Genomic DNA, 27,978 nt, shown 5'->3' with positions numbered 1-27,978 from the left:
CGAAAATTTGAGATAATTACTCAAGAAAAATTACCTCTACCTATGCCAATAAAGCATAAGCCATAAGTGCATTTATTCAAGGAAAGTTTGAGATTGAAAACAGAAAACGTGACGTGTAGGATGTGGTTAATAAAGTCTGATTCCACTTAAATTATAACATACCAGTGAGATTTGAATAATGAACACAAATATAACTAAAAGATATAAATACTTTGCAATTATCCTAAAATATTTAGATGAGGAAAAAATTGACCTAGGAGAAAGAATTGTGAAAATTCCAAATAAATAATTGTTAAGTATGAAAATTCACACTTACTCTGGCACAATGATCCTCATTTAAGTCTTGATGCTCGCCCATATCTGCTGCAACAGGACATGGCGGAAGGCTGGGGCTGAAGGCCATGAGGTCAGTCTTGGGCGGCCCCTCCCCAGAGCACACCCTCTGCCGCCTCTGCTGCGAGTACGACCAGGTCCCCACCGCGCTGGAGCACACCAGCGTGGGCTTCTCCGGCCCGCACGCTCCCTCTGTGGGCGGCACCGAGCACCGCAGCACGGTGTACAGCAGCAGAGTGAGCACTAACAGGCTGGACACTGCACAGATGGCAATGATCAGGTACACATTGATATCCACCAGCGCCACCTCCGGGCCGGCGAAACCCGACGACTCCCGTGACGACGTCTTCAGTGCCTGGCCACTATCTACCAGCGACACCAGCACGGTGGCCGTGGCTACCAGAGGCGGCTCCCCGTGGTCCCTCACCAGCACCAGCAGGCGCTGTCGTGGCGCGTCCACCTCATCCAGTGCGCGCGTTGTGCTCACCTCGCCCGTGTACAGACCCACGCGGAACGGGCTGCGCTCACCGCCTGATGCCGGCTGCAGCTCATACGACAGCCATGCGTTGTAGCCCGAGTCGGCGTCCACTGCGCGCACCTTCGCCACCACCTGGCCTGCACCCAACGACCTTGACACCAGCTCGCTCACTGCGCCGCCCACGCCACCCGACCCAGACGGCAGCAGCTTCGGCGTGTTGTCGTTCTCGTCCAGCACGAACACCTGCAGAGTCACGTTGCTGCCCAGAGGCGGGAAGCCCGAGTCGCGCGCGCTCACCTGGAACTGCAGCAGCTCCAGCTCCTCGTGGTCCAGCGGCTGCAGCGCGTACACCTTGCCGCTCTCGGCATGCACCGACACGTAGCTCGATAGCGTGCGCTCGCCCACCCGCCGCTCCACCAGTGAGTAGGACACCAGTGCGTTCTCCTGCGAGTCCGCGTCGCGCGCTGACACCGTGAATATGTGGTAGCCCGGTGGGTTGTTCTCCTTCACGAACACCGTGTACTCTGGCTGTGCAAACGCAGGCGCGTTGTCATTCACGTCAGCCACCTCCACGGACACGCTGGTTGTGGCCGACAGGGACGGTAAACCCCCATCCCGTGCTGTCACCACCAAATCATAGGTTGACACATTTTCACGGTCCAGGGCAGTCTTTAACACCAGAGTGTAGTAATTCTTGAATGTGGACAAAAGTTTGAATGGGACATGGGGCGCCAGAGAGCAGGTCACCTGCCCATTATCACCAGAGTCCAGATCAGACACTCTGATCAGGGCAATGACAGTACCCAGCTCAGCGTCCTCTGGGACAGGCAAGGATACCGAAGTTAATGCAATCTGAGGGGCATTATCATTTTTATCCAAAACTTTCACCAAAACGGTGCAATGACCTGCCATCGGTGGGTGACCTTTGTCCGTAGCGTCAATGCGGATTTCATACAAATTTCTTTGTTCAAAATCCAAATTCCCTTGAATTACTATTACTCCAGTATTTGAATCTATGCTAAACTGGGCAAAAACCATGGATGAAACAAGGCTATTAAATGAGTACGAAATTTCCTTATTCACTCCTTCATCCCGATCAGAAGCATTAAGTCTGATAACTACTGTTCCATTGTCAGAGTTTTCGAATATTCTCACTTCATATTCAGATTGTTCGAAACAGGGAGCATTATCGTTCACATCCAGCACGGTGACGAGCAGCTGAACAGTGCCGGTGAGCTCAGGTTTGCCTCCGTCGGTGGCCGTCAGGAGTAAGTTATGTTCGGGTATTTCCTCTCTGTCCAAAGACTTCCTTAACACAAGCCCAATCTGTTTAATATCATCGCTGTTTCTTTTCACGTCTAGCGCGAAGTATTCGCCGGAACTGAGTTTATAAGTTAAGATGGAATTTGAGCCAACATCGGCATCAGACGCGCCCTCCAGTGGAAACAGAGAATCTGGCAACCTAGATTCGTAAATCCGCATTCTTTGTTCCTTTACCGGGAACACCGGCGGGTTGTCGTTAATGTCCTTCACCTCCACCTCCACGTGGAAAACCTGCAGCGGCTTGTCCACGATCACCTCCAGGTGGATGCTGCACACCGCGCTCCGCCCGCACAGCTCCTCGCGGTCGATCCGAGAATTCACGAACAAAATGCCGTTCTGCAGATTCACCTCCAGAAGGTCCGCGCGGCCTTTGGACGCCACCCGGAACAGGCGCGGCACCAGCTCGGCCAGCTCCAGCCCCAGGTCCTGCGCGATGCGGCCCACGAAGGTGCCGTGTTTGGCCTCCTCGGGGACGGAGTAGTGGACCTGGCCGCTCCCGGCCTCCCAGGCTGCGAGGAGCAGAAGCGGAAGCAGCAGGCGCCGGGTTCCGAGGCCGCCTCCCCAGGAAAAACGCATCGTGAGCACTCACTGTGTTGTTCTGATTAAGGGATCTTTTCTCAACGTCAAGGGAAATCTTCTGACTGGTCAGTTCAACGCTGCTACATCCTCCATTCTTCAACACTCAGATGGTGGCTGCCCCTCCTTTTCCAGTGAGAATAAAAGGAATTTTTATTTTTCTCTCGGATCTATTTTATGGAGGAGAGCGACATCATGTGGCCCCAAACGGTATCGATTCTTGAAATCCATGTTCTACTGTAAGTTTTAGTTTACTTTCAGCTTTTCTGCACACTGTTAACGTCGTTGGAGAACAGCACCATATTTTGTACAAACAAGGTGCACATTTTGAACCACGACTGGGTGTGAATCTTAGTTTTGCCACAAAGGGCAACTTTTACTACAGTGGAAAAACATGCAAGTTTTAAGTATTTACAAAGATCCAACTGTAGTGTTGATTAGGTAAGCTCATGACAGATTCCTTGTGTTCCTAAGAATGACAAAAGGTTGTCATTAATGATGACACTGTCTTTATTCTTGGATCCCGTATCCCGTATTCCTGTTTTTGAAAACTTGAGAGAACCAATCTTTAGAGAACCTCTGATCCCAAGAATAAGCCATTGAAAGGGAAATACGGGAATGTTTGAAAAAGGAATGAAAGATCATCAGCATTTAATTGAACATTTTTCTTAAGTCATCTAAGGGCAAAGAAGCTTTAACAAAGAAGTAGAAAGTTGTAGTAAGTAGATTGTGTGGAAATTATTCCAAATAAGTTTGTTCACTGGAACCCATTTACCTTCTATGAGCAAGGTTGGTATTTTCATTTTGTCTGTTGAATGCCTTATGGTTTATAAACAGCTAACTGTTCTCCAGTCTGTAATATGCCTAAACTTCTATTTTCTCCTACAGTGCTTATACATTGTATTCAAACTGAATAATCTCCTGTTGCAAAGAACTTTTTTTCATAAAGCAAACATACTCATTTCATCTCTTGCCTAACAAATACCCATCATTTCCAAACTCTTCACAAAACAATTGTCCCCATTTTATAACCATTTTAAACTTCCCTGACCCATGAAGTCTTTCATGACCAAACCAACTGGGCAGGCATCTTTACCTTCTTTTATGTACAGTAGAACCTAGATTGAATCACTTGGGCCTTTTATTCGTTTCTCTTTTGTAGACATTTGGGTATATATGACCTATCCTCCTTTTTTGTTACATAATTTTTTTACAGGTAAGAGTTGGTTCTTAATATTTTAATAGCTCAGAAGTACTTATCTAATATTTGCAGAATATTTACCCAATAGAAGTTGTTTTGGTTCTCTTCAACTGTCTAATAAAATTAATTTATGGTGGTAACATAGCTAGTCCTGACCCCACTGAGGATTAATGAGTCATTTGAGAAAAATTTCCAATAGTAAATAAGGTTAGATCTCTATAAGAAAGGATGCTCTAGAGACACTTAAAATGTCAGGAAAATACGATGTCTCAGCAGCCTCTATAATTTTGTAGACATACAAAAATATTTTCTTTAGACATTCCCTTAATTAATACATATTTCAATTTCCAATTTGAAAACCTGGGTTTTAGCTTCATTTTCATTCCAGTTCAAGGCAGGCACGATCTTTTCGACACCCTGTGTTTTAATGGGCAATGAAGACTTCCCAATAAACACAGTAAACACACTTAATATAGAAGAATGCAATGGTGGCCATCTTCTAGCTTGCTTTGCCTCTAATGGTCATAAGTCTCTTTCCCCTCTATTTCTCTAAAACAAACAAAAAAAAAATCAATATAGTGAAATACCTTTAGGCTCTCTGTACGAAGAGCCACACCCACCAAAAAAAAATTCTGAATCAAAACATAAATCAGAGTACTTTAACTGTTTCAGGGCTCAAGTTGCAGATTTGTACAAAACAATGATAGGTGTCAAACACACTGGAAGAAAGTGAACAGGACTCCCTATCCATTCACTTTATTTTTCAAAATAATCAAATGCATAAATGAGAGATGCAACAGAATGGGAAAGTATACTTATTTGGCACCTAATCAGTTTTTTTTTTTAATCAGTATTCAAGGAGCCCTGGTGGCCCAATGGTTAAGTGTTCTGTTGGCGGTTTGTACCCACCCAGCAGCACCATGGGAAAAAGTGCTGGCAATCTGCTTCTATAAATATTACAGCCAAAAAAAAAAAACAAAAAACCCTATGGGCAGTTCTAATCTATCCTATAGGGTCATTATGAGTTGGAATTGACTCAAGGGCACTCAGCAACAACAATCAATATTCACTTGGTACAACAGCAGTACATTTCTAAAGAGAAGAAACTCAAAGTCTTCAAAATGTCTTGTTAGTCAAAAGTCTTGCTAGTCAAGAATTTCAAGAACAGAGCTAGATTTGAAGATCAAAGTCCCCATATCCTGGTGTACTTACTGCATGACTAATCGAATCGATGGCAGTGGGTGGGGTGGGGAACATTACTAGACAGGGTGGTATTCAGAAGAATGTCACCAGTGGTGACATTGATATGTCGAACTTATCTGACATTAAAAAAAAAAAAAGCTGGTTGCCATTGAGTCAATTCTGACTCACAGCAACCCTATAGGAAAGAGTAGAACTGTCCTGTTCCAAAGAGTGACCGGTGGATTATAACTACTGACCTTTGTTTAGCAGCCAAACTCCTAAAACTGCAAAACCAGGGCTCATTATTTGACACACACACACACACACAAACCAAACCCATTGCCTTAGAGTTGATTCTGAGTCATAGCGATCCTATAGGACAGGGTAGAACTGACCCATAGAGTTTCCAAGCAGCGCCTGGTGGATTGGAACTGCTGACCTTTTGGTTAGCAGCCCTAACACTTAACCACTATACCACCAGGGTTTCCTATTTGACACAAGCATCCTTAATGTTGTATGCAAAGAGGTTAATGACTAATACATTTTTCTAGTAGGCTAGATAGTATTATTCTCAACATATTATCAGGATGAAAATAATCCTTAACATGATTAAAATATTCTTAACTGAAGAATATTTTCTAAATGATGATTTACTATTACATTTTGATTTACTATTGATTTTTTCAAGGCTCACCAAAAAAAGTAGTGAGAAACTGATGATGGGCAAAGATGCAATTCTAAAAGCAATAAAATGATTACTCTGGATTTAAAAAAAACACATTTGTAAAAAAATAAACAGTATTGCAAGATGAGAGCACAGGCTTCAAACAAATCATATTCAAGTAGAAAAGGGAGACTGATACTTAAGACAAGTGAATAAGAAAGTAAAAAAGACTTTGTAAAAGACAAAAACTAATATTTATAAGTGAAGGCGTAAAAGCATAACAAAAGGGAGTGTTGAGTATTTAGGATTAACTCATAAAATGGGCCACTGACATTTGGACTATCTATGGAGTCGCTGTGAGTTGGAATTGGCTCCAGGGCAGTGAGTTTAACATCATGTAGGAAGCCCAAATAAAAAGTGGCAAAAGCTATTGCGCCATTGTGTAGGTATTATCTGTACCGGTAGCTTTTGAGACGATTGCAACTCATAATGACCCTATAGGACAGAGTAGAACTGCCCCATAAGATTTCCAAGGATTGGCTGGTGGATTTCAACAGGGGACATTTTGGTTAGCAGTCAAGCTCTTAACACTGCGCCACTAGGGCTCCATTGCGTAGGTATTAGTGTACCGAAATTCTGAGGAATTCTCTAAACAATGAAAGTCATCCAAGAAAGAAATTCAGGTTTGTACCCAAACTTTTAACAATTACGTAATTCCACTACACCATCTACTTATGACAAAAAAAAAAAAAAAAAACCTACAAGTGTGGATCTACTTATTGCTCATTTTGGTTTAAAAGTATTAGTCACAAGAAATCCAAAGACACTTCAATCACAAAAGCAATAGCTGAAAAACTCCAATTACTGTAAACAGAAGAGTAATATAATAACTATTAAATGCTTTCAAATGGGGTGAAGATATTAGAGATATAAAAAGTGACTTTTTGGAAGAATATGGAAAAGTTACTCACTTTGGAAGAAAGATCACTATCCACAGCCAGCTGCTCATCTGTACCCCCGCTAACTGGACACGGTGGGAGGCTGGGGCTGAAGGCCATGAGGTCGGTCTTGGGCGGCCCCTCCCCAGAGCACACCCTCTGCCGCCTCTGCTGCGAGTAGGACCAGGTCCCCACCGCGCTGGAGAACACGAGCGTGGGCTTCCCCGGCCCGCACGCTCCCTCTGTGGGCGGCGCCGAGCACCGCAGCGCGGTGTACAGCAGCAGCGTGAGCACCAACAGGCTGGACACTGCGCAGATGGCGATGATCAGGTACACGTTGACATCCACCAGCGCCGTCTCTCGGCCCGTGGAGCCCAGCGACGCCCGCGACGATGTCCTTAGTGCCTGGCCGCTCTCCACTAGCGACACCAGCACGGTGGCCGTGGCCGTCAGCGGCGGTTCCCCGTGGTCCTTCACCAGCACCAACAGGCGCTGTTGTGGGGCATCAGCCTCGTCCAGGACGCGCGTCGTGCTCACCTCGCCTGTGTACAGACCCACGCGGAACGGGCTGCGCGCGCTGTCCGCCGCTGGCTGAACCTCATACGACAGCCACGCATTGTAGCCCGAGTCAGCGTCCACCGCGCGCACCTTCGCCACCACGTGGCCCGCACCCACTGACCGCGGCACCAGCTCGCTCACCGCTTGGATCACACCGCCTGACCCAGGCGGTAGCAGCGCCGGCGCGTTGTCGTTCTCATCAAGCACAAACACCTGCAGCGTTACGTTGCTGCCCAGAGGCGGGAAGCCCGAGTCGCGCGCGCTCACCTGGAACTGCAGCAGCTCCAGCTCCTCATGGTCCAGCGGCTGCAGCACGTACACCTTGCCGCTCTCAGCGTGCACGGACACGTAGCTCGACAGCGCGCGCGCTCGCCCACCCTCCGCTCCACCAGCGAGTAGGACACCAGCGCGTTCTCCTGCGCGTCCGCGTCGCGCGCTGACACCGTGAAGATGTGGCAGCCTGGCGGGTTGTTCTCCTTCAGGAACACCGTGTACTCTGGCTGTGCAAACGCAGGCGCGTTGTCATTCACGTCGGCCACCTCCACGGACACGCTGGCGGTGGCCAACAGAGAAGGCGTGCCCCCGTCCCATGCAGACACCACCAGCGCGTAGGCCGACTTGTTTTCGCGGTCCAAGGCGCTGTCGAGTACCAGAGAGTAATAATTCTTGAAGGTGGACACCAACTTGAAGGGGACACGAGGCGTCAGAGAGCAGGTTACCTGCCCGTTTACACCGGAGTCGCGGTCGGACACGCTGATCAGGGCGATGACGGTGCCGAGTGGAGCATCTTCAGATACAGGTAGCGATAGTGATTTGATAACCAGCTCAGGTACATTATCATTGGTGTCCACAATTTCCAATAGAACAGTGCAGTGATCTGCCATTGGGGGATTTCCTTTATCTGTTGCTTCTACCTGAATTTCATATGACTTTGTTTCCTCAAAATCTATGTTACCCTTTACACTGATGTGTCCATTAACCGGATCTAAGTGGAATTTGGACAGAATATCTGCTGACGTGTCTATATTGAAAGAATATACAATGTCCTTATTTACGCCTTCATCCAAATCAGAAGCATTAACAGTCACTGCCAGGGTACCATTTGGTGCATTTTCAAATAATCTCACTTTGTAGACCATCTTCTCAAATGCTGGGGCGTTGTCGTTTACATCTAGCACAGTGATTTTCAGTTGAGTTGTGCCAGTGAGCTCTGGTTTCCCACTGTCAACTGCTGTTATTACTAAATGATGCTCAGGAGTTTCCTCTCGGTTTAGAAGTTTTTTCAACACAAGTCCAGGAGATTTCGTCTCTTCATCATTTCTTTTAACCTCCAAGGTAAAATACTCATTGGAGTTGAGCCGGTAGGTCAACAAAGAATTCGATCCGATATCTGCATCTGATGCGCCCTCTAGCGGAAACCGAGAACTAAGCGGCCTGGATTCGTAAATAAACAGATTTTTTACTGCCACTGGAAAAATCGGGGGATTGTCGTTAATGTCCCTCACCTCCACCTCCACGTGGAAAACCTGCAGCGGCTTGTCCACGATCACCTCCAGGTGGATGCTGCACACCGCGCTCCGCCCGCACAGCTCCTCGCGGTCGATCCGAGAATTCACGAACAAAATGCCGTTCTGCAGATTCACCTCCAGAAGGTCCGCGCGGCCTTTGGACGCCACCCGGAACAGGCGCGGCACCAGCTCGGCCAGCTCCAGCCCCAGGTCCTGCGCGATGCGGCCCACGAAGGTGCCGTGTTTGGCCTCCTCGGGGACCGAGTAGTGGACCTGGCCGCTCCCGGCCTCCCAGGCTGCGAGGAGCAGCAGCGACAGCAGCAGGCTCCGGGTTTCCAGATCTCCTCGCCAGGAAAACACCATTGCAAGACTTTTTCAAATATTGGGTCACTCTAATATTTATCCAAAATTAGAAAAACAAGGAGTTTCTTATTCTTCATTTCTTGACTCTCCTTACCGTACCGTATTTCAGAGATGGTGAGGAAAACAGCATCTGAGTACGTATTGCACGCTGTATTTCTTTCGTGGAGAAAGACCTTGTGGTGGACAGCGACATCATGTGGTTAAATGAGTAAGTATTAAATAAATGGCATTTCACTTCTTTCCCTTTTCTTGGACCTTTCGGCGCAAGCTTTTAATTTTCACGTGTAATGTCCTTCAAGCAGTCCTCAAAGTCTTTATTTTTTTAAATCAAAATACATCCTTAAAACTTTTACACTGATTCAGCTCTTTCAGTTACGCCAATTGATGACATAACTAATAGTTATAACAGTAGTGGATATCTATTGGAAACGTTTCCCATGCGACAGGCACCATTCTTTTTGTTTTAATGAGATTATCCCATTAATTCTCACAACCCTCTGAGAAAGGTATTAATATTATTCACTTTTACAAATAAGAAAATGGAAATACATGAAGATTAAGTAACTTTAAAACATTAATTGACCATTTTTAGGTAGGATCCTATCAGGCTTGAGATGCCAAGCTTTAAACCAGTTGGCCTTCAAGGCTACATTTTATAGAAAAATTATTTCTTTGAGGTTTGTGGCTATCAAAAGTTAGAGACACTGAAGTATTTGTAAAATGTGTATACATAGACACACACACACATTTTATGTAATAAATACTACACTATTATTATGGGAATTGTCAATTTAAAATATGTTTACTTAAATTTAATAATCAGTTGAGTGTCTATAAATAATTCCTGTGTCCTTTATTCAAGAACCATATCCTTGTTGGCTGTCTTAGCTGTTATTTGTATAAAGATATCAGAAACCAGTCTTCTACGCTGCAGTTCTTTAGTGGGGTTTTTTTTTTTTTTTTTTTTTGGCTGCATGACAATATTGTATGATTTGGATATCTGTTACATTCCCATTACACCAAAGAAGATTATATTCATTTTTTAATTTTCCATACCATTGATACTTTTGAATTTACCCGAATATGCTAAAATGTTACATATGAAATAACGGTAGCATTTTTTTTTCTTATTCTGGATCATCTCTATTCTGGATGAATTTCTGAATTCCAGTTCCTTTAAAAGTTGTTACTTGAAAGCATTGGTGATTTAACCAACCAGTGAAGACAGAAACGTAACTTTGGACCATAAGTCAATATCCAACATATGTAAGACTAGGCAAGGAAATATTCTCAAGAGCTCTGGGAATACAGTGAGAGGCATGAGTTCTTTGACCAACTGGAAGTGGCATAAAGGAAATTCATGAGAAGATGTTGAATTTAGGGAGGTAAGAGAATGCCCCAATTTTTGTCTATAGCCAGACCTTTTTTAAAAATGAAATTAAACGCATGATCTAAGTATTAGTAGAAAAGTTTTCATATCAGTATTTTTTTTTCTGTGCACTCATTGAGTGCAAGCCAGGACTGCATCTTATTCATTTTTATCTTCATGTTTAGAGTAAAATACATTACCAGTTAATGTTTTAATAAATAAGTGAATATTTTAAATTAACTTTCTTAAGTAAGGTAAGTAAAGAAGTGATTTACACTAATGATGTTTCTTCATATTAAACATAATCAAGTTTATTTAATTTCTAATTGATTCTACTGTACTAGTTCATGAAGAACAGGTAAGTAAACACTTAAAAATTATTTCCAAAAGGTATGGATCTAGGAAATAATTATAGACATCAATATGCCAGTTAACACTTTGATGACTTTACAGTTTATTGTAAAACTACATATTTCATGACATTTAAGGACTACATTAAATGCAAAATGGAATGTCAAAAGAGAATTTTTAACAGTAGATTTCATAATTACTATCAGGAGATGAATATAGTACTAAAGAAACTATGAGTTTAGAAGATTGAGCCTATGTGTGGATAAGAAACAATGAATAATTTCCACTCTCTAGTCATTTCCTTAGGCAATTTTAGTTTTAAAAAATGCAAATAAGAATAAGAAACTAACAAGAATTTATAGACCAATAGATCTGGGAACACCTGGATATAATTTTAAAAGCTTATCATTCACCTATGGTACAAATGTAATGACCAGGCATCCAGTGGGGCAAATTCCACTTGACCGTTCATACCTTCTGCACAGAAATCTCAAGGAAGTGGGAAGAAGTTATGGCACTCTGTGTAAAATGGCTCCTCCCAAGAAAGAGCTTTTTCCTCATTTATCCAAGCCACTTATTTTTCTTTGTAAAAGCCTCAGATGAAATTTTCTGATTACCAGGAAATACATACTCTCTGCATCTTGCAGTTTATCAGCTTGGAGGAGCTAAGAAGTTTCCTGTAGGAATACACTATCCTTAAATGGAGTTCAAGATTTCTGCCCAACAAACTCCTCAAACACTTGAAAAGCAGATCCTAGATGGAAACTAGTGTTGTGACCTATCTGTGAAATGGCTGAGGCTAAGATCACTGAGTGGAACTTATTTCTATCATTCCTCAGTATCCACACATATTTGGGAGGAAAATAACAAATAACTAAGAACCAAATAGTAAGAGACCATTTAGATTCGTGTGTTAACTAGACAACACAGGAATTTCAAATGAAAATGTTGTCATCAAATACCAATCCCTAACCTTGGAAAAACTCCAACTTCATTAGGAAGATATACGCTGCCAGGTGAAATTTAGTGAGCCTACGGACTCGTGGAAAATGTTACCCCAGACCTAAAGTGACATGCCAGAGGAGGGTGATCACTTATTAGGTAACTCCTGATAATAATTATGAGACTTGCTCTTTTAAATTTTCATGTGGCATTTCATTTGCTATCAGTGTAACTATTAGATGCCATTGAATGTATAGTATTATAATAGAGGCATCTCAATGCACAGCGTGAGACCCTCATCCATTAACCCAATGATGCTGATACTGATCAACATGCTAATGTTAAGATTCTAGGTTAGAATTCTCCTCTTGTATGAGGAAGAACGGGGCATCAAGATTGGAGGAAGACTCATTAACAACCTGCGTTATGCAGATGACACAACCTTGCTTGCTGAAAGTGAAGGGGACTTGAAGCACTTACTAATGAAGATCAAAGACCACAGCCTTCAGTATGGATTACACCTCCACATAAAGAAAACAAAAATCCTCACGACTGGACCAATGAGGAACATCATGATAAACGGAGAAAAGATTGAAGTTGTCAAGGATTTCATTTTACTTGGATCCACAATCAATAGCCATGGAAGCAGCAGTCGAGAAATCAAAAGACACATTGCATTGGGCAAATCTGCTGCAGAGGACCTGTTCAAAGTGTTGAAGAGCAAAGATGTCACCCTGAAGACTAAAATGCGTCTGACCCAAGCCATGGTATTTTCAATCACATCATATGCATGTGAAAGCTAGACAATGAATAAGGAAGACCGAAGAAGAGTTGACGCCTTTGAATTGTGGTGTTGGCAAAGAATATTGAATATACCATGGACTGCCAGAAGAACGAACAAATCTGTCTTAGAAGAAGTACAACGAGAATGCTCCTTAGAAGCAAGGATGGCGAGACTGCATCTTACATTCTTTGGACGTGTTGTCAGGAGGGATCAGTCCCTGGAGAAGGACATTATGCTTGGCAGAGTACAGGGTCAGCGGAAAACAGGAAGATCCTCAACGAGGTGGATTGACACAGTGGCTGCAACAATGAGCTCAAGCATAACAACGATTGTAAAGATGGCACAGGACCAGGCAGTGTTTCGTTCTGTTGTGCATAGGGTCGCTGTGAGTCGGAACCGACTCTACGGGCACCTAACAACACCACCATGAGGACAAAGTCCCACCATCTGGCCATAATGTGATTTTAAAATGTTAACATTTTTGAATTAAACAAAATTAAGAGAGATTCTGCCCTCACTGAACTCTCTAGTGTGCCTTAAAACTTCGAAGATGATCCAAGTCTGAAATCTCTGTCCCAAATGACAAGTTATTTTACTTGTAAAAGAAATACCTAAGATTAGGTATTGTAATAACCTATGGTAGACAATTTAGAGGGTCTTGGTATTAAAAGATCCATTCAAGCTGCTTTCAAACACAAGGAAAAGAAAAAAATAAATGTTGCATAAATAGGTAAAGACAAATTAATTTATGACCCAAAGAATAATCTAGAAAATGTTCAAACATTCAGACATAATGAATAGATTATGCAAATTGGAAACACATTATAATCGCATTCTTTAATTTTTTCCAATTGTGATCTCAAAAAAACTTGAGAGAAAAATATTTACATGCAATATTAAATTTCGCTGAAGTGTTATTCAACACTTCAAGGTTTTTTAAAATCCTGGATAGATTTAATTTTGGAAAAGCCAATTGGAGTAGAATTTGATTTAACGTAAAAATAAGAAAAGCATTTAAATAAATTCTCAATGGAAGAGCCTGAAGTCTAATTGATACCCCATATTGCATGGTAGGATAATGATATAAAGTAAAGGCAGATGTATGAAACTAAATAATTAATAGCTATCATAATAATAAATAAAGGAAATAGAATAGTTCTAGAATTGGTAGGGAAAAAAAATGAAAAAGCTCACCTTTCCTAAGTGCTCTGATTCTGAGGGCTGTTGTCTTTCTTCCATGGAGTCTGGACCCTGAGGTAGGCTGGGGCTGAAGGCCATGAGGTCAGTCTTGGGCGGCCCCTCCCCAGAGTACACCCTCTGCCGCCTCTGCTGCGAGTAGGACCAGGTCCCCACCGCGCTGGAGCACACCAGTGTGGGCTTCCCCGGCCCGCACGCGCCCTTTGTGGGTGGCGCCGAGCACCAGAGCGCTGTGTACAGCAGCAGCGTGAGCACCAACAGGCTGGACACTCCGCAGATGGCGATAATCAGGTACACGTTGATATTCACCAGCGTCGCCGCCGGGTCAGCAGAACCCGACGGCACTTGCGAAGACGTCTTCTGAGCCTGGCCACTTTCCACCAGCGACACCAGCACGGTGGCCGTGGCTACCAGAGGCGGCTCCCCGTGGTCCTTCACCAGCACCAGGAAGCGCTGGCGTGGCGCGTCCGCTTCGTCCAGGGCGCGCGTCGTGCACACCTCACCGGTGTACAGACCCACGCGGAACGGGATGTGCGCGCCGCCGGCTGCCGGCTGCAGCTCATACGACAGCCACGCGTTATAGCCCGAGTCGGCGTCCACCGCGCGCACCTTCGCCACCACTTGGCCCACACCCACAGACCGAGACACCAGCTCACTCACCGCGCCGCCCACCCCAGGCGGTAGCAGCGCCGGCGCATTGTCGTTCTCGTCCAGCACGAAAACCTGCAGCGTCACGTTGCTGCCCAGAGGTGGGAAGCCCGCGTCGCGAGCGCTCACCTGGAACTGAAGCAGCTCCAGCTCCTCGTGGTCCAGGGGCTGCAGCACGTACACCTTGCCGCTCTCGGCATGCACCGACACGTAGCTCGACAACGCGCGCTCGCCCACCCGCCGCTCCACCAGCAAGTAGGACACCAGCGCATTCTCCTTCGCGTCCGCGTCGCGCGCTGACACCGTGAAGATGTGGGAGCCCGGCGGGTTGTTCTCCTTCACTAACACCGTGTACTCAGGCTTCTCGAACGTGGGCGCGTTGTCGTTCACGTCGGCCACCTCCACGGATAAGTTAGCTGTGGCCGACAGAGAAGGAGAGCCCTGGTCCCTCGCTGTCACCACAAGTACATAGGCCGACACGCTCTCGCGGTCCAGGGCGCTGTCCAGCATCAGCGAGTAGTAATTCTTGTAGGTGGACACGAGCTTGAAGGGGACTTGGGGTGTCAGGGTGCAGGTCACTTGCCCGTTGGCACCGGAGTCGCGATCAGATACCGTGATGAGGGCGATGACGGTGCCAGGTGGAGCGTCCTCTCGTATGGGGAGTGAAAGAGACGTTATGGAGACTTCTGGTCTGTTATCATTGATATCTACGAGTTTTACTGAAATTTTACAGTGCCCTGACATTGATGGAGTTCCTTTGTCAGCTGCAACGACTTGGATCTCATAGGATTTCATTTCTTCGTAATCTAGTTGTCCCTTAATTCTGACATCTCCTGAGCTGGGATCTATTTTGAACTTGCTCTGTTTGGTAGAAGGTACATCACTACTGAGTGAATACACTATTTCGCTGTTTGATCCTTCGTCTGCATCAGAAGCGTTTAGCTTAATCACTAAGGTTCCGTTTGCGATGTTTTCTAACAATTGTACTTTGTAAACTGATTGATCAAAACTAGGTTCGTTGTCATTCACATCTAGTACCTCAATAAGCAGTTGGACCGTGCCCGTGAGCTCAGGTTTGCCCCCATCAGTAGCCACTAGTAACAAATTAATCTCGGGAGTTTCTTCTCTGTCCAGAGATTTCTTCAGTACAAGAGACAGAGATTGGCTTAGTTCATCATTTGTCTGTATGTCTAGAAAGAAAAACTCACTGGAACTGAGCCTGTAGGAGAGCAGAGCGTTTACCCCGATGTCCGCATCAGATGCTCCCTCTAGAGGAAACCGCGAGTCAAGCAGCCTCGATTCGTGAAACCAGATAGTCTTTATTGCCATGGGAAATACCGGCGGGTTGTCGTTAATGTCCCTCACCTCCACCTCCACGTGGAAAACCTGCAGCGGCTTGTCCACGATCACCTCCAGGTGGATGCTGCACACCGCGCTCCGCCCGCACAGCTCCTCGCGGTCGATCCGAGAATTCACGAACAAAATGCCGTTCTGCAGATTCACCTCCAGAAGGTCCGCGCGGCCTTTGGACGCCACCCGGAACAGGCGCGGCACCAGCTCGGCCAGCTCCAGCCCCAGGTCCTGCGCGATGCGGCCCACGAAGGTGCCGTGTTTGGCCTCCTCGGGGACCGAGTAGTGGACCTGGCCGCTCCCGGCCTCCCAGGCTGCGAGGAGCAGAAGCGACAGCAGCAGGCGCCGGACTTTCCGGCCCCTCGTAGAAAACACCATTACCAATCCTCAGTGAGTTAATCAAACTAGAAAATCATATTTTGAAAAAATGTAAATATTATCTTCTATTCTCTGCTCAAGTCCTGCAGCTCCTCTTATTGTCCTTCTCTGGAGTGACAAAAGGGCTTCTGCTATTTTTTCCTTCCTCACGGGATTAGAGAGCACTCTGTGGTAGACAGCGACACCATGTGGCTAAAATGTAGGCTCTACTGTTAATCATCTAGGTTTTAAACGAAACAATTTTCTGGTCAAAGTTTATTCATAGCTTCTATCGTGAAAAAATGCCTATTTTAAACTCTGAAACATATTGTCATCTTTCTTTTACCATGTATTCAAACAAACTGCATACCAATCAAAGAGTATTTTACTCAACTGAAAATATATTTGTGTATACCTCTGTTTTTTGTGATTTAATTTTTTAAGTTGTTTATAGATATTTGGAAGTTAATTTATTTCATCCGCATTTCGATAATGTACTCTTAATTTAGAATTACTTTCTTTTCTATTATATTTGAGTTTCAATGCAATACAATTGGTCTCTTTTTTGTGTTAATTACTTGAGAACATAGTGTTTTATTAATCTTACCTGACCTCTTAACCCACACACACAAAAAAGTAAAAATAGAATAAAGATAATACTAGGTTAAATAAGGGGAAACCCAGGGGTGGAGTCAGTGTACTAAAAGGTCATTATCAATTAGGCTAAGTAGGTCACAAATTTTGTCTTTGCCTTCTTAGAGAAAAGAGGAAAATAAAATTAATTGCAAGATTCACAGTGTTCATAAAATACAAGAAAAATCTTTGCTCAAAAGAAGTTAGCTTTTCTTGGTGCTGGAGCACAATAATGATTTCTCCTTTAAGTCCAATATCTTAAGATACTTATTCATACCCTCTGTGGAAGTGTGTATTTATATTAATCAGTACTCTAATAATGAATCCCAACTAAACTGACTTAATCGTTCCTTTATCGGCTTATACATGGGCATGAGTAATGATTTACTGGTTTCAAGCAGAGCTGGATCTACACATTTTAATAATGCCATAGGAAAATATCCTCATGTCTACAATTTCTTTTCTTCTCTGTTAACCTTATTATTAGGTAGGCTTTTCCCAAGTGATGGCAAACTAACCAAATCAGCATTTGGCTTATATTATTAGTATAGCAACTCTCAAAAGAAATTGCTTTTTTTCCTAATAGCCTAGTAAAAATCTACATATCACATTCTTTGACTGTTCAGATGATGTGTCTTTGTCAATAGTTCTGATGGCTCTTACGTTGGCCAGACATGTGTCACTTGTTCACACCAGGAGATGGAATCAGCCCCATCTAAATTATGTGGACTGAGAATGAAGAGGTTGGTTCTTGTGAAGGTCAGGGCAAGGGCTCATATACCAAACTCTCCTAGAACTTAAACTGATTGCACATAGTTACAGATTGGCTATTACATCATTACATAGCTGCAGTGCAACTATATTGGTGTGATATCCAGTATTTTTGTATATAACCAGTGGCCAATATAGCAACATGGCACTGTTGAGATATAACAGAATTATACATAGAATCCAGGTATTTGATCCAGGCCTTTGCACTTATCAAATCAAATTGTCAGTTCCATAGGTTTATATATCCAAGCATTCATTCTTGCAAAACCTTCAACCCAGTCTCGCACAAAACTACTACAAAGGCCCAAAGGAAAATAAAAATTCTGTTATAAGAAAGGTAAATGGATGCTAGGCAAGAAAAATGAAGAGGTGCCTGCTACATTTCTATGTCAGTTAGCTGTTTTCTTCTTTTATATAAGAAGAAATCACAACATAATTATTTTTTCTACACAGTCCATGTAATCCAATCTGCTTAATGGTTAGTGTGATGGTTAAGATTGTGTGTCAGCTTGGCTGGACCGTGATCCTTAGTGTTTATATGTGATCACTCCCATGATGGGATCTGCTGTGAGTAGACAATCAGTTGAAAGGGAGTTTCCTTGGGCATTTGGCCCGCATCCGGATATAAGTGGACGTTCTGGCTTTTGCCTGCTCTGGATCCTGCAGCTGCCTCCTATTTGTCTGATCTCTGGTTCTTGGGACTTGAGCTAGCAGCTTATCTGCCAATCTTGGGATTTGTAGATCTTCACAGCCCGTGAACAACAGCCCTTCTCTCCGACCTGCCCATCCTGGGTTCGCCAGCACTTGCAGTTATATGAATCAGGAGATGCCTTGCAGTCTTGCCTGTCGATCTTGGGATTCATGGATATCCACAGCCTGTGAACAAGAGCCCTGCTCTCTAACCTGCAGATCTTGGGTTCACCAGCCCCTGCGGCTACTTGAATCAGGAGAAGCCTCTATCCTGATTCACGGACTTGGGATGTTCCAGCCTCTAAAATCGAGTGAGCCTCCTTGATATAAATCTCTATATATTTATACGCTTTACTGGTTTTGATTCTGTAGAGAACCCAGCCTAAGACAGTCAGATACCTTAGTAAAAATGTCAATAATAATGTTCTCCTCTCAGTTGTATTAAGGAGTTCCTGGTGGCACAGACAGTTAAGTGCTTGACTACCAGTCAAAAGGTTGGCAGTTCAAACACACCCAGAGGTACCTTGGAAGAGGGACCTGGAGATTTGTTTCCAAAACGTCACACTCTTTAAAACCCTATGGAGAAGTTCTATTCTGTACGCATGAGGTCGCTCATCGGAATTGACTCCACAGCAACTAACGACAACAGTCATATAACTTGTAATGCTCCCTTCTTAGAATTTCTCCTGCTGACATTCATCTTGCAGGCATTGAACTCCGATAAATATATTGCTGCCCACTGAATATTTCAGATTTCCCTCTAAAGTAAATGCAGATTTATTTCTTGCTCCTACGACATCCCCTGTGGTTATGAGAAATTCCCTAGGTCAGCTTTTCTCCACCAGTTGGTTCAGCACCCCAGATTGCTTTGATCTTATAGCCTCTCGGTATCAACCTGTGCTTCCATAATTGCTGCAAGAGGAAGAGATAGCAGAAAAGAGTTATGGTGGCAATTCTATGCTTCTGCCTGGAAGTGACACACATCATTCCACTTCACTGGCCAAAGAAAATCACATAGCCATGCCACCTCAAGGCAACAGGAAAATGCAATCCTCTGGGGCTCCCAGAAGAACAGAAACGTTGGTAAGCAGCACTGGTGGCTACCAAAATAAACAACTGTTTCTCGTTCTCATTTATTTGTATTCTTTTTTCCCCTGTTCATTAGTATTTATTTATTTTTCTTTTTTAAGTTTATTGTGCTTTAGATGAAAGTTTACAGCTCAAGTTAATTTCTCATTAAAAAATTTATATACATATTGTTTTGTAACACTGGTTGCAAATCCCCACAATGTGACAGCACCTCCCCCTTTCCACCCTGGTTTCCCTGTGTCCGTTCGTCCAGTTCCTGTTCCTTCCTACCTTTGGGCATGGTCTTCATGTGTGTTATTTTTTGTATTATATGCATGTCTAATCTTTGTCTGAAAAGTGGGCTTCTGGAGTGACTTTCGTTTTGAGTTAGCAGAGTGTCTGGGGGCCATAGTCTCGGGGGTTCCTCCAGTCTTTGTCAGACCAGTAAGTCTGGTCTTTTTTTCATGAATTTAAATTCTGTTCTACATTTTTCTCTGGTTCTGTGCAGGGCTCTCTATTTTGATCCCTGTCAGACCAGTCGGTGGTGGCAGCTGGCCTCTGTCTAGTTCTTCTGGGCTCAGGCTGGTGGAGTCTCTGGTTCATGTGGTTTTTAGTCCTTTGGGTATTTGTCTTCTTGGCTGATCACAAGTCTTAAAGGTGTCTCAAATGACACCTTACTTTTCTAATTATTTATTGTTGTACCAGGAAACAGAATTACGGGCAGTGGAAAAGACAACATTTTCCTGTAGATGAAATTGCATTGGTGTCATTATACCAAGGTAACTTGAAAATAAAATGGCACTTTATGATATAAATATTGGTAGAGGCCAAAACTAATTACCAAAGTTGAATAACACAAAAAAAAAGGTATCTTTTCATCAAGATTTTACTGAGAAAAATAATGGTTTTTATTTTCAGTGCAGAGTTTGAAAATTGGAGCTTCCACAGAAAAATGAGAATAATCCTGTTTCTCTCAAAATTTCCGTACAATCATAAAGGTCATGTTATTCTTTGTCTAGTTCTTTCAAATACTTTTTAATGTTAAATAAAATTAATCCAATTGCATAACAATGGTTATAACATGGTATTAAGTTCTCAGCATATATAACTCCACCTTTTGAGGTCATGGGCATCTTAAAGTCAATAAATTTCCTAAATGAAAGGCTAAATTGTAAGGATATGATGAAATAAGCACTAAAAATAGAATTTGCCATAAATCCATATTAATGTTTTTATTAATACTAAAGTATTCAATGAATAACGAATGAATCAGAGGAAAGAACAGGTGGAAAAGTAAAAAAAGAAAGCAACTGGTTGGTCTCTATGAAGAAGAATCCTGATACAATGCATTCCCGGGAAGAAATATTGTGAAAAAAGACAACAGTGTTGAAGTTGTATCAACTACATGAAGATTCTGAATGGGCAAAGAACTACCAATAGGCATCCACCCATATTTACATTAAAATAAATACTTGAAATAAAATACAACTTCTTGATAATCTTTTCCCTGTTTTAGAAGTACCTTTTTTCATAAAAAATTGATTTTCAAACTTTGTAGTCCTTTTGGTTTCAATAGTGATTAATTTTTGAGATCCACCTCCAAGTTACTACTTTCAAGTAATCTAGAAAACTTTTAACCTTCACAACAACCATTACAACACAGAAAGAATTGTTTGGCTGTTCTTGAATTCACAATGTATCAATCTAAAATTCCGTGCTTGACAGTGGTCCCAATGCAGTTGTATGAAGGCAGACCTGAATGCCTTCAGGCAAAATTAAAAAAAAAAAGGCTATTGGTATTCATCAAATGATGTTTAATTCCATTAATAATCGTAGGGTTAGCTTCTCATTGAAGTACTGTTAGATTACTGCTTTTTTTAACCTACGTAAATTCTTGAAGAAGCAAGTCGTGCCATTCTAGTTTCAAATGCCAGCCTCTACCTCAAAAAGAAAACGGTATGTTTACCCTTTCAATACAATCCACGATTTTCAGTTCCTCCTTAAAACATAGCTTGCTCTGTCCCATTCAATTGTTTGATCATTTAATTGTCCCTTAAAAGGCATTTTCCAGCCACTTGATTATATTGCTCTTGTGCTGAAGCAATGAGAATTACACTGTTTTCTGAATACTGTTTGCATAAAAGGGAATGACTTAATCTGCTTTGTTTCCAGAAGACTTACTAATAACAGCCACATATTACTATTTTTTTAGCCAAGAATGCAATAAGATCCTCCTTTATGCACACTTTGGTTAGACAAAGAAAAGTTCAGAAAAGAATACTGAACTTAGTTTTTCTGAACCTCAGGCACTCATCCATTAAATGGGACTAAAGTATCCGCATCACAAAGTCATTAAAAGGGTTGATCGAGGAGGTGAAAACGAAGAGTTTGAAAACATCTGTGAGTAAATGGGAGCTGTTCAATAAGTGCTTCCTCACTGGATCTCCTAAGCAACAAATCCATGCAATTTTAAGCCTTCTAGACCCAGGTGAACTCAAGGTCAATGGCATCAGGAAATTGTCCACAATGACAATGAAAGTCGTGGTTGTAAGTTTTAACATGGAAATAAAAAAGTTATCCAATACTGTAGATATATTTTCAATTACATTTACTTAAAAACTCTTTTTTTTATTGCCCATTTTTAAAATTAGCAACCTTAGGAAAAGTAGATGGTTTCTGTAACTCTGCCTATTTGTCCAGGCTTTGACATTTTACTAGAAGATACCGGTAATAATGGAGCCCTGATGCCACAATGGTTAAGACCTTGGCCGCTAATGGAAAGGTCGGCAGTTCAAGCCCACCAGGGGTCCTTGGAAACCCTATAGGGCAGTTCTACTCTGTCCTATAGGGTGTTATGAGTCGGAATCGCCTTGCGACAACGGGTTTTTTTTTCCTTAATAGGTGATAATATCTATATTTTGACCACATTGAGAATTTCACCACGTTGAGATCCTGTGTTAAATATTAACAGCACTACATAGAATTTAAGTATATATTTGTTAAGCATCTTACCATTTCAATCAAGGAACAAGAAAATTTGTCCCTATTTTGTTTTGTTTGTTTTTAAATTCCATTCAAGAGACAGCTTCAAGCAATAGAATAGCTACATTAAATGGCAAGATTTGGTTCAACATTAGCGAACACCTCGAATAAATTTTTTAAGTAACATTTGAAAATATTGTTAAATAAGTTAAAGCTCCGAAGTTGGACTTACATTACTGGAAAGATCCGAATTTGCTTCTGGATATTCATTTCTTTCTGCCACGTTCAGATCTGGAGGTAGACTGGGGCTGAAGGCCATGAGGTCGGTCTTGGGCGGCCCCTCTCCAGAGCACACCCTCTGCGGCCTCTGCTGCGAGTAGGACCAGCTCTCCACGGCTCTGGAGCACACGAGCGTGGGCTTCCCCGGCCCCCACGCGCCCTCTGTGGGCGGCGCAGAGCACCGCAGCGCGGTGTACAGCAGCAGCGTGAGCACCAACAGGCTGGACACTGAGCAGATGGCGATGATCAGGTACACGTTGACATCCACCAGCGTCGCCTCGGGTCCCGCGGCACCCGACGACACTCGCGACGACGTCTTCAGAGCCTGGCCGCTCTCCACTAGTGACACCAGCACTGTGGCCGTGGCCATCAGCGGCGGCTCCCCGTGGTCCTTCACCAGCACCAATAGGCGCTGGCGGGGCGCGTCCGCCTCGTCCAGGGCGCGCGTCGTGCTCACCTCGCCGGTGTACAGACCCACGCGGAACGGACTACGTCCGCCGCCAGCCGCCGGCTGTAGTTCATAAGACAGCCATGCGTTGTAGCCGGAGTCAGCGTCCACCGCGCGCACCTTCGCCACCACGTGGCCTGCACCCACTGAGAGCGGCACCAGCTCATTCGCAGAGCTGCTCACGCCGCCCGACCCAGGCGGCAGCAGCGCCGGCGCGTTGTCGTTCTCGTCCAGCACGAACACCTGCAGCGTCACATTGCTGCCCAGAGGCGGGAAGCCCGAGTCGCGCGCGCTCACCTGGAACTGCAGCAACTCCAGCTCCTCGTGGTCCAGCGGCTGCAGCGCGTACACCTTGCCGCTCTCGGCGTGCACCGACACGTAGCTCGACAGCGCGCGCTCGCCCACCCGCCGCTCCACCAGCGAGTAGGACACAAGTGCGTTCTCTTGAGCGTCCGCGTCATGTGCCGACACCGTGAAGATGTGGCAGCCCGGCGGGTTGTTCTCCTTCACAAACACCGTGTACTCGGGCTGCTCGAATGCCGGTGCGTTGTCATTCACGTCGGCCACCTCCACGGACAAGCTAGCAGTGGCCGACAAGGAAGGCGAGCCCCCGTCCCGAGCTGTCACCATAAGCGTATAGGCCCACACGCTCTCCCGGTCCAGGGCGCTGTCCAGCACCAGCGAATAGTAATTCTTGAATGTGGACACCAGCTTGAAGGGGACATCGGGCATCAGGGTGCAGGTCACCTGTCCGTTGGCACTGGAGTCGCGGTCGGACACGCTGATCAGGGCAATGACGCTGCCGTGTGGAGCGTCCTCTCTGACCGGCAAAGACAGCGAAGTTACTGATACTTCGGGGGCATTATCATTGATATCTAAGACATTCACTAGGACTGTGCAGTGCCCTCTCATTTGTGGGCTCCCCTTATCTGCTGCTTCCACTAGGATTTCATAAGAGGTGATTTCTTCATAATCTAAATTCCCTTTTAGTCGTATTTCTCCAGTATTTAAAATGATGGTGAATATTTCTGTTATCCTGAAATAATTATCTCTACTAAAGTGGTAGGTGATCTCTTGGTTGGAACCTTCATCCACATCTGAAGCATTTAACTTTATTACAGACGTCCAATTTACGGCATTTTCCCGAAGACTTACTTCATACACCGATTGGTCAAACTCAGGAGCATTGTCGTTGACGTCTAGTACCTCGATAAGCAGTTTAACGCTGCCTGTGAGTTCAGGTTTGCCCCCGTCTGTGGCTGTTAGTAACAAGGAGTGCTCACGAATTTCCTCTCTGTCTAATGATTTCTTTAATACGAGTACTACCAATTTATTTGGATAGTTTTTCGAAATTACATTCAGCGAAAAATAATCACTGGGCGTGAGCCTATACGTTAGCAAAGCGTTGGAGCCGATGTCCGCGTCAGTCGCGCCCTCTAGTGGAAACCGAGAATCTAGCGGCCTAGATTCTAAAATGGACAATGTTTTCAGTGATCCCGGGAACACCGGTGGGTTGTCATTAATGTCCCTCACCTCCACCTCCACGTGGAAAACCTGCAGCGGCTTGTCCACGATCACCTCCAGGTGGATGCTGCACACCGCGCTCCGCCCGCACAGCTCCTCGCGGTCGATCCGAGAATTCACGAACAAAATGCCGTTCTGCAGATTCACCTCCAGAAGGTCCGCGCGGCCTTTGGACGCCACCCGGAACAGGCGCGGCACCAGCTCGGCCAGCTCCAGCCCCAGGTCCTGCGCGATGCGGCCCACGAAGGTGCCGTGTTTGGCCTCCTCGAGGACGGAGTAGTGGACCTGGCCGCTCCCGGCCTCCCAGGCTGCGAGGAGCAGAAGCGACAGCAGCAAGCGCCGGGATCCCGGGCCTTTTCTGGGAGAACCTACCATAGCACAAGTTGAGAGCCTCGGATATCAAAGCTGGCTGCTTATTTGGAGTTAAAACACAAGAATCTTGTTATACTATAAGCCTCACACTCCGTGAACTACAATGGCCGGAGCGGATGTGGAACTCCGCCTCCTCTTTTGTGTATCTCTGACAGCCCTGCTAAAAGCAGGATTTTGGGCGAAGAGAGACCTCAAGTGTCTAAAGTTATAAATGCATCAACTACCTAGAGAGCATAGTTTTACTTCTTCAAATACTGCAATCCTTTCTTAATGTTTATAGTTGATTTCATCAAATTGATTGCAAATATTCCAAATTTCTCCAAATGAATAGCATCACCACAAACAATCCTATGTTAAAATACGATTCTCTACCCTAAATTTACACGTTTATTTATAGCACGATTCACTGCATATGGAACTCTCAAGAAAATTTTTGAGTATTTAAAATTTACCTAGAGATTAGCTTCCTCAAATAAATTTAGTACAAAAGCAACTTTGATTTTCAAACTCAAATACTGTAATATATTTCTTATCAACCTTAACTATCTGCAACACAAATAAATATAATCCACCAAAGTAATTATTTGAAAAACCTGAAAAAATTTATTTAAAGTCAGTGGGTGATCAAATGGATTTAAATACATGAAAACTCTCTCGTCAAAAGCATGTAATCTTGTAGAAGGTCAATAATTACTTTGAAAAATTGCTTTGAAAATAGAGAAATTCTTAAAGAATGCCTCAATTAACATGTGGAAAATGGAGAAAGATTGTTGCACTGATATTATGATATTTTCTTAATGGCACGACACAATGTTTAGGTCATATTAGTGGAAACAAAAATTAAGACATTTAATAAATGCACTGGACTTTGGCTAATAAACTGAATGTGAGTTAAATGTTATGTTACTAAAAACAAAAACAAAAAACCAGACCCAGTGTGGTCCAGTCAATTCCGACTCATAGCGACCCTATAGGAAAGAGTAGAACTGCCCCATAGAGTTTCAAGGAGCGCCTGGAAGATTTGAACTGCTGACCCTTTGCTTAGCAGCCGTAGCACTTAACCACTACGCCACCAGGGTTGCTGTTATGTTACTAGATCAGGAATTTTCAACCTGACTGTCCACTTTGTAAAGATTGTTTTGAATGCTGTTGCCACATTTTTTCTAAAACAAATGTTAACTTTATCTTTATTGCTTTATTAGAGGACTGTCGTGTTTCCACTCTAGAGCTCTCATCTTCCACGTGGGAGACCTGGTTTGATTCCCAGCCAAAGCACTTCAAGCACAGCCACCTGTCAATGGAGGCTCGCGTGTTGACATAAAGTTGAACAGATTTCACTGAAGCTTCCAGACTAAGAAGAAAGGCCTGGAAATCTACCTCCAAAAAATCAGCCAGTAGAAACCCTACGAATCACAAAGGTCCCATCCCATTGCGTAAGAGTTTGGTTGCCATGAGTCGGGATGATTCAACAGCGGTTAGCAACAACCCTGCTTTATTTAGATGTATTTTTAATTGGTAAGAGAATATCCATATTTGAGACAGAAATGTTCTATCAATATCAAGATAAATTTTTTCTTCTCATGAGATATTATTTCACAGAAGAAAAATCATTGAAAATCTAATTTTTTTGCAATACCAATCCTGAGTGCAATGTAGCCATATGGTGAAAATTCTTCAGCAAAAATAGAATTTTTCTTTACTTTAGAGCATGTGCCCAGCATTATTTTTAAAACTAAGACACGTGCCATAATATTGAACATGAAAAGAAAACCATAATAGGTGCCCTCATGTTCCGCATAATCATATCGTATTGATGACGGTAGTGTTCCTGATTAGGATCAGCAAGTGAAGCAACAAAACGTGAGCAAAGTTAAATCCAATTGCTGCACTTTTATTTCAGCCTGTTTGATATCTGAATTTTAACTGTTCTTCGAACTACCCAATTATAAGTGCTAGTTGAGGCCGTGATTCAAAAATCAAGAGCTTACTTGTCCCATATATTCAACAGCATGCAAGTTCAATTCCGTGTTACACTAGCCACCCATCTCATGGAAAAATATGGAAGAAAAGAAAGAGTTTCAGCCTTTCTAGTATTTTTAGTAAGAACTGTATATGGAAATGTGTTTATGTTTCATATCCAATCCCAGGGGTCTCTCCAAAGCTTGGAATTTTGTCTCTTTTATTCACATTTTATAAAATTATACCATGAGAGAAGGAAACGAGTATAAGCTAATCTGAATAAGATAAAATGACATAATCATATATAGCTCCTATTTATATGCATATATAAAAAGATCTAATAAGCTCTGACAATCATATGTCATATATTCATATTTTGAAAATATTATATCATTCAAGAAAATGGATTAGACAGGGATACAATACTTGCTTCATACATTAGAATATAATTATGACAGATGAAAATCTACTTTTAAATTATACACAATAATTATTTCAAAGTAATTTTAGAAACTCAACATGCAAGCCTTCGTGGAACAGAATACGCGGGTTAGCATTCTCTATACGCCAATGACTTATTTTTATTATCATGTATAGGGAGTATCTTCAAGTGAAAATTCATCTTGATATCTAACAGTGAATCAAAGAATTAAACATTAACTATATAGGAATAAAATTACCATCCTTAGAGATTCACATGAACGAAATAAGTCATTTTAAAAAAGTCATACAGTAAGGAAGTACTCATGTGCAACTGGGCAATAGGAAAGTGCCTCCATCATTATGGTCACCTGGTTGACACTCTCCAGGGTCTGGTCATCTGACTGATTTCAATCACCAGTGATTAAAAACCAACATCAAGCACTAGAACCTGAGTCCATCAAGTTCCAAGTCTGCTATCAAATTTACTCACCATTATTATTTCACTTTAAAAAATGTTAATTACATGCTAACTTTGTGCCAGGCACAGTTCTGCACACTAAGAATTTATCAGTGAATAAAATATGCATATTACATTCTAAAGGTGGAGAAAAGATGAACAAATAAATACACGCTCCTTTTAAAAGTGAGTGGTAATTGCTGTGAAAAATTTAAGCAGGACGAGAAAGTTGAAACTGACTGCAAAGGGA

At 43.3% G+C, this 27,978-nt stretch overlaps 4 protein-coding genes across 4 annotated transcripts; all 4 read right to left on the bottom strand.

Annotated features, from left to right (window-relative positions):
* Positions 1–256: 256 nt before the first annotated feature.
* Positions 257–2,725, bottom strand: LOC100673251 (protocadherin alpha-6-like). Its single transcript, XM_003404803.4, has one exon. It carries the CDS (start codon positions 2,708–2,710, stop codon positions 293–295), a length of 2,418 nt encoding a protein of 805 aa, XP_003404851.3. The 5' UTR covers positions 2,711–2,725; the 3' UTR covers positions 257–292.
* Positions 2,726–6,601: 3,876 nt separating this feature from the next.
* Positions 6,602–9,124, bottom strand: LOC100672967 (protocadherin alpha-3-like). The gene is given in 2 exon segments (XM_010593921.3): positions 6,602–7,619; positions 7,622–9,124. Coding segments are annotated over 2 exon segments (2,472 nt in total). The 3' UTR covers positions 6,602–6,650.
* A 4,562-nt stretch (positions 9,125–13,686) lies between these two features.
* Positions 13,687–16,143, bottom strand: LOC100672684 (protocadherin alpha-2-like). Its single transcript, XM_064279768.1, has one exon. The coding sequence runs from the start codon at positions 16,141–16,143 to the stop codon at positions 13,729–13,731; it is 2,415 nt and encodes an 804-aa protein (XP_064135838.1). The 3' UTR covers positions 13,687–13,728.
* A 6,331-nt stretch (positions 16,144–22,474) lies between these two features.
* LOC100672395 (protocadherin alpha-13-like) lies at positions 22,475–24,892 on the bottom strand. Its single transcript, XM_003404802.2, has one exon. It carries the CDS (start codon positions 24,890–24,892, stop codon positions 22,475–22,477), a length of 2,418 nt encoding a protein of 805 aa, XP_003404850.2.
* Between the last annotated feature and the right edge of the window lie 3,086 nt (positions 24,893–27,978).

The sequence above is a fragment of the Loxodonta africana genome, chromosome 2 (assembly GCF_030014295.1).
Source record: "Loxodonta africana isolate mLoxAfr1 chromosome 2, mLoxAfr1.hap2, whole genome shotgun sequence".
Taxonomy (NCBI): domain Eukaryota; kingdom Metazoa; phylum Chordata; class Mammalia; order Proboscidea; family Elephantidae; genus Loxodonta; species Loxodonta africana.
This window is presented reverse-complemented; position numbering and strand designations above follow the sequence as displayed.